This window comes from Austrofundulus limnaeus, unplaced genomic scaffold, assembly GCF_001266775.1.
Source record: "Austrofundulus limnaeus strain Quisiro unplaced genomic scaffold, Austrofundulus_limnaeus-1.0 Scaffold35, whole genome shotgun sequence".
Lineage (NCBI taxonomy): Eukaryota > Metazoa > Chordata > Actinopteri > Cyprinodontiformes > Rivulidae > Austrofundulus > Austrofundulus limnaeus.
The window spans coordinates 2,096,209-2,102,387 of record NW_013952437.1 but is presented as its reverse complement, the minus strand read 5'-3'; the positions used below and the strand labels follow the sequence as shown (position 1 = coordinate 2,102,387).

Sequence of the window (6,179 nt, the reverse complement as noted above, 5' to 3'; positions counted from 1 at the left end):
GCGGCAGGAGCTGCCAGTTTACATGCAAAGTCTATGGCGAACGCGCCTCAAGGGGTTGTGCGTCGCGTCACGCGCGTTATGAGCGGCGCGGAAGGGGCGGCAGAGCGTTTTCCGAGCATGCTGTGCTCGCGGCAGCTGCCGCCGCTCGAGTTGAAAAATCTGAACTTTATCTGAACGTCGCCGCTCGCCGCGTCTCGACAACCAATCAAATCTGCTGTGACGTGGTGGCGAGGGGACGGATGTTTACTGGAACAGGTTCAGTCTGATGTTAAAACTGTCAACTTCTTTGCAGCTGCTGCCTGAGTCCTGGCGGTCAGCTCTCAGCACAGAGCAGCAGGAGTGGATTGGCCGGACGCTGTTCGTCAGGGACCACCTGGGGAGGTCTCGCCTCACCGCTGACCTCAGTCTCTGGTGGTACCCTCCACAGCCCCGGCTGGTCTACAACCAGACTCCCGTGTCCTCCGGCCCCTTCTTTGCATGTTGGCTGTTCCTGTGGATGCCTCAAAGGATGTGGCGCCTGCAGCTGACCAGCCCCCAGCCTTTGTGCACCAGGTCCCTGACAAAGGCACAGGACCATCCGGAGGGTCCTTGACATCGACGGCTTGTACCTCATGGCCATGGAGTACCAGGAGTGCCGTCGGTGCAAGAAGAAGGTCGGAGGGTGGTCACAGGGCATCATCAAACAGCTGCAGCTCACTTACAGCTGCCTGTTTCCTGCTGTACTCACATACAAGTAAGACACAACCTCAACAACTGTTTTCTTTTTAGTTTTATTTTTGAACTTTTTAAACCTAAAAGCCTTACATAGAGAAACAGCTGGACTTCTCTGTTTTCATTTGCACCTGTTTAGAGTGTCAAAAGTAACTAAATACATAAGCCACTGAATTATGAAATGCACATCTGACCAATGAAATGTCCCTTTAGTTTACCTTTTAGTAATTATTGACACAAAATAATTAAAGGCCATTTTATTRTAAAACTTATTGAAATTAACATCAAAAATTTCACTACTTAATTATTATTTTTAAAATACATTTAATGATTTGTTAACATTTAATTTCCCTTTAGAATTAATGATGCGTTTTTGAATTTAAGGAGGTTATTATAAATGTTTTAGTCCTTCCACATCGGCTCGTTAAAGGGATCCCCGATTAGTTGTAACATTAGACTTTATTTGATAAACATATATTTTAACTGTAAAATAAAGACTGTAAAAATACTGTAGGCTCTTCAGTTTTGTAAATTTTTAAAAATATATTTTAACACGGACGGAGCCATTTTATATACACGCAAAGCATTCTGGGTAAATGATGACATCAACTAGGTCATCGGTGCGAGGCTGCTAGCGAGCTATATCCACCCTGAAGGTTAATCTTGGACAATATCTGACGATCGGCTCTTTTAAATGAAACCAGAGAGCGTTGACAGAGAGGAGAAGGTAGAAATGACTCAGCCTGKAACTGAAAATATGGATGGAGGACAACAGAGCTGCTTCATGGAAGAAGATCCTCAGCTTAGCCTGTTAGCCTTTGTGCAAGCACTGACACTGTATTGCCTAATATGTATTAGCTCGGCGCTAGCGCGACAAACAAGCTAAACTGAGGTCCTCCATCCATATTTTCAGTTGCACCTGAGTCATTTTTGCGTTCCTCTCATGTGAATGGAGGGCATCAGTGACGAGAGGAGAATGTGTAGCGCTGAGCTAATACATATATATATGGTGATAGCATCGGGGCTAATGCTAAAGCTAACAGGCTAAGCTGAGGGTTTTCTTCCATTAAGCAGCTCTGTTGTCCTCCATCCTTATTTTCAGTTACAGGCTGAGTCATTTCTACCTTCTCCTCTCTGTCAACGCTCTCTGGTTTCATTTAAAATAGTCGACATCAGATATTGTCCAAGATTAACCTTCAGGGCTGATACAGCTCACTAGCAGCCTCGTGCCGATGACCTAGTTGATGTCATCAATTTCCCAGAATGCTTTGCTTGTAAATAAAATGGCCCCATCCATGTAATATACTGTATTTTTAAACTTTTAGTTTAAAAATGATAAAAAACTGAACATCCTAAAGCATTTTTACAGTGTTTATTTTACAGTTAAAGTATATGTTTATCATATAAAGTCTAATGTTACAACTAACCGGGGATCCCTTTAAACTAATCATTTTATATTCTGACCTGCTTTATTGCTGCAGGCTGTCCTGCGACCTGAAGGTGGTTGAACAGCTGAGGTCTCGCACTCTGGGCAACAGTGCAAACCAGCTGTTCAACACAATGCGGGAGCAGCACACAGATTCCTGGATGCGGAGATCCATCCACTACCTCATTGTCTGCGAGCAGTTCCTGGCCTTGTGCTCTGTGGGGCGGTTTTTTTTCCACCCATGCCCCCTGTGCCGTCACTGGTCTGGCTGCTGACCGTCTATGGCTACGACATCCTAACGCACATAGAGGACTACAAGGCCCGGATCACGTCCACCTTTGGATCCATACTAAAGATGGATTCAACCAAGAAGGTGAGAAACTCTGCTTCCACTGTAGATGTTTGTAAACTAGGTTTTCTCTCTCGCTCACACAAACACGTCTCTATTCAGGTGACGACGAAGCTCGCTGGTGCCGCCTCTGACATGGCCGCCTGGGTTACCAATGTCGGTAACGAGTACGGCCAGGTCCTCAACAGCGTCTTCATCTGCTCGGAGGCGTCTGAGGGCCTGAGCGCCATGGCGGCCGGACTGATGAGGCAGTATCGAGACGCCGAGGTACCTCCCCCCAAGATCCTCTACGTTGATCGAGACTGCTGCAACAGAGACGGCGTGTCGAAGACAGCTGTCCTGTTTCATGTAGGAACTGAGCTGATCTCAGGTTTTCATCTGAAATTTCTGTAACATCTTCATCAAACTCTCACTGATCTCTCTCTATCTCTCTTAGGAGTGGGGAAACCTCGTGGTTCGCCTCGACATCTGGCACCTGATGAGATGTTTCTCTGCAGGTGTCACCTGCGAGAGCCACGAGCTCTACCCCACTTTCATGAGGCAGCTGTCTCACTGCATCTTCGAGGTGGACCCTGGAGATGCCCGCCGTCTGACCGACGCCAAGCGGACTGAGCTGGGGAGGAAGCATGGGCTGGTGGACCTGAGCAACACTGAGGTGATCCAGAGGATATCCAAGAAGGAGTGGAGGCTCCACTGTCGCCGCCGCACACCTCGGGCGGAGGACACAGCCATCCTCATCCAGAACCTCCTGGACACCTTCAGTGGACCGGCAGGGAGGAACACACTGAACATCCCATTGCTGGACGATCTTCGCATCCAGGAAATCTGGACAACGCAGAGACGCCACCTCAGCTGCATCCAGGACCCACCAGGCGTGCAGCTGTACATGCAGACCGGGAAGCTGACTAAAGGCGGCGTCAGCCTCCCAGTGTACTGCTGCGCGAGGGGCTCCAACTCCCTGGAGTCTTTCCACCTCCACCTGAACCGCTTCATCCCTGGTAAATGCAGCTCCTTTGATCCACGCCTCACCGTTACAGGCTCAGTGTGTTTTCATGGTTCTTCATTAATAAATGGGTTCTTCGGGAACATCTGCTCGTGCCAGCTACTTCCAGGCGTTCCTTGTGGATGGAGTGGTGAGGTGGAACGAGGACCGCGCAGTGGCTGCGGCGCCTGTGAGTGCAGCTGAGGGGAAGATGTCTCTGCTGTCCTAYAGTGACCACCTCAAACATGCCCTCAACTAGAAGAGCCAAAGGGTGCTTGGTCTTCAGATGATAAACGTGACACACCTTACTGTAAGATTTGATATCTTTAAAAATAAATTTCCTGTCAGTTGATTTTATTTTTATGTGTTTTAACTCACGGCATTATTTCTTGTCTACATCTGGTTTCAGGAGGAAGTCCAAGGTCCTGATGGCCAGCCAGGATGCCAACATGTTCTCAGGCTGGCCAAGGCCTTGGTGGAGGTCAGGAGCCTGGACGGTATCAGTGAGTCCAGGGTGGACCGGCTCTTCTCGCTCTGGCAGCGCATGTCGGAGCGAGACAAATTCCAGATACCAGGAGAGGCAGATCAAGGGGTGCTTCAAGGCAGCGAAGGGGAAGAACACCGCCTGTCCAGGCAAACAAAGCCTCCAACGGTTAGCTTTATTCTAAAAGGATCTATTTTTTTCAACATCTGCCTCTTTTATTTTTCTAACACCCTGCCTTCTCTTCTCACGTCTTCCAGCTGCCTACTTGGAGTGAACTCGGGCCCTGCAAACTGGCCAGACACCAGCCGCCTGGTGGAGGCCATTTGCAGCCAGCTCTGTCGCCTGCATCCTGCAGCCACACGGGTCAGTGGGATCATGAGGACCCGCTGGTCCCTCATCCACACAGACTACGTGGCTGTACTTGAGGCAGTGCTGGAGAGCCCGATGGGGTGCTGATGATGTCATTGGCTAAAATTATAATTCATAATAACTCATAAACGAAAGCAGCACAAACGAACATTTTAACAGCACTAACCAGCACAAACAGAGCACTAAAAAGTAGACCACTTTGGTTTGTTTTGGAGCGAGACGGGGTGCTGGTGACCTTTGGATGACCTAAAACTATAATCTTTAATAACTCAGAAACGAAAGCAGCACAAATGAAAAATTTAACGGCACAAACCAGCACAAACAGAGCACTAACCTTTCAATCTATTTACTGGAGTTTTTTCACTGGGTGGGGTGTCATCTTCACAGCTGGAGCAGCTGTTTTACATGCAAAGTCTGTGGTGGACATACCTCTAGGGGTCGTGCGTCGTGTCACGTACGTTTTGGGTGGCGCACAAGGAAGACGGAAGGGGCGCAGAGCATTTTTTGTGCATGTGGTGCTGCGGAAGCAGCCGCCGCCAGAGTTCAAATATCTGAACTTTTTGTCATTTGACGCGTCTCCCACTGAAAACCGAAACAGACGGACTGGAGATCTTTACCTGAAATTGACCGTGTGCAGTTGGATTTTGTGGCAGGATATATCAGCACTGATGTGGATCAGCTGCTCGGGACAAAAAAAAAGTCCGTGAGCTGGCAGCTTCTGGAGTACAAGGCCGGATTAACCATATGGGCAATTGGGCAACTGCCCAGGGGCCCACGGTCTCCAAAGGGCCCTGGGCATGGCCGGATTAACCATATGGGCAATTGGGCAACTGCCCAGGGGCCCACGGTCTCCAAAGGGCCCTGGGCAGTGAAGGCACGGACACAACGGATGCGGGATATGCGTGGACATGTCTCCCCGCACTTCCTGCATCTGCGCTCTCTGTCCCCGCACTTTTCTCAGCCATAACAACTGTTTTATCCATTATTAACATATGGTAATGCATTTTTCTGAGCCGTCTTTGAACGCAGCATGAGCAAGCTAGTCCTGCAGATGAGATGACGGATAGGAGGTACTGTGCTGAGCAGAGCCTTTCGGTGTAAAGAGCAACTAAAACTTCACACAGTTTTTACCAAACGAACCATGTAAGTGGAGTCATGCTGTTGGAGGCAGATAATGTTAGCTAAATGATGAGTTACACATTATATAATGTTTAGCTAGTTAACATGATTAGTTGTTGTTACCTGTTACATCCCTTGCCAAACGAAGCTGAAATTAGCTTCCGATTCCAGCTTCCGATTCGGGAAATGACTTCGTGGATGACGAGCTTAACCCAGTCGTCTTTCATTTCTGTGCAGAAGTTGTGCTGGCTGCTTTCCACATATTTAGAATAAATCTTCATTACCACAGTTACAAAGAACAAGGTCAGGGATGGGACAGACCAGATAGCCTACAGCAGCAGGAGTCATACTGCAGACTTTCCTCAGGTAAGGAGAAATTATGACTATTATTTTTGAAGTGGAGCAGTCTTTAAAAACTGGTGTATAGTTTGAAGTCTCTACTTTTGACATAATTTGTAACAGAGTCTCAGAGAATTAACCACAGAAAGATGGAGGTTAAATCACATGACTGGATCACATGTTGTTGTTGAGAAACCAGACAGGTATCAGGACAGGGTTTTCAAAGATATTTAAAAAGTACCATTCATACTCCAAAATATTTTTTATTTTATTATTGTTTCTACTTTGGTTCAAAATAAATCTAGAATTTATAATATTATTTTGTTATTTACCAGCATTTAACAAAGAGATGATTGATAGTCTAATAGCTAAGTAATACTTTGCTAACATGGAGGAATAT

At 47.3% G+C, this 6,179-nt stretch overlaps 2 protein-coding genes across 2 annotated transcripts in view; both read left to right on the top strand.

The window, feature by feature from the left end:
* Positions 1–571: 571 nt before the first annotated feature.
* On the top strand, positions 572–3,675 carry LOC106516080 (uncharacterized; the record flags this gene model as incomplete). The annotated part of the gene is given in 5 exon segments (XM_014006264.1): positions 572–733; positions 2,193–2,510; positions 2,589–2,834; positions 2,923–3,484; positions 3,589–3,675. Coding segments are annotated over 4 exon segments (975 nt in total). The 3' UTR covers positions 3,624–3,675.
* Positions 3,676–3,734: 59 nt separating this feature from the next.
* LOC106516082 (testis-expressed sequence 264 protein) overlaps positions 3,735–6,179 on the top strand; it is a 59,664-nt gene continuing 57,219 nt past the window's right edge. The window contains exons 1-2 of the mRNA XM_014006268.1: positions 3,735–3,778; positions 3,878–4,120. Of these exons, the coding sequence (XP_013861722.1) occupies positions 3,755–3,778; positions 3,878–4,120 (267 nt within the window). The 5' untranslated portion in view covers positions 3,735–3,754. The remainder of the gene's footprint in view (positions 3,779–3,877; positions 4,121–6,179) is intronic.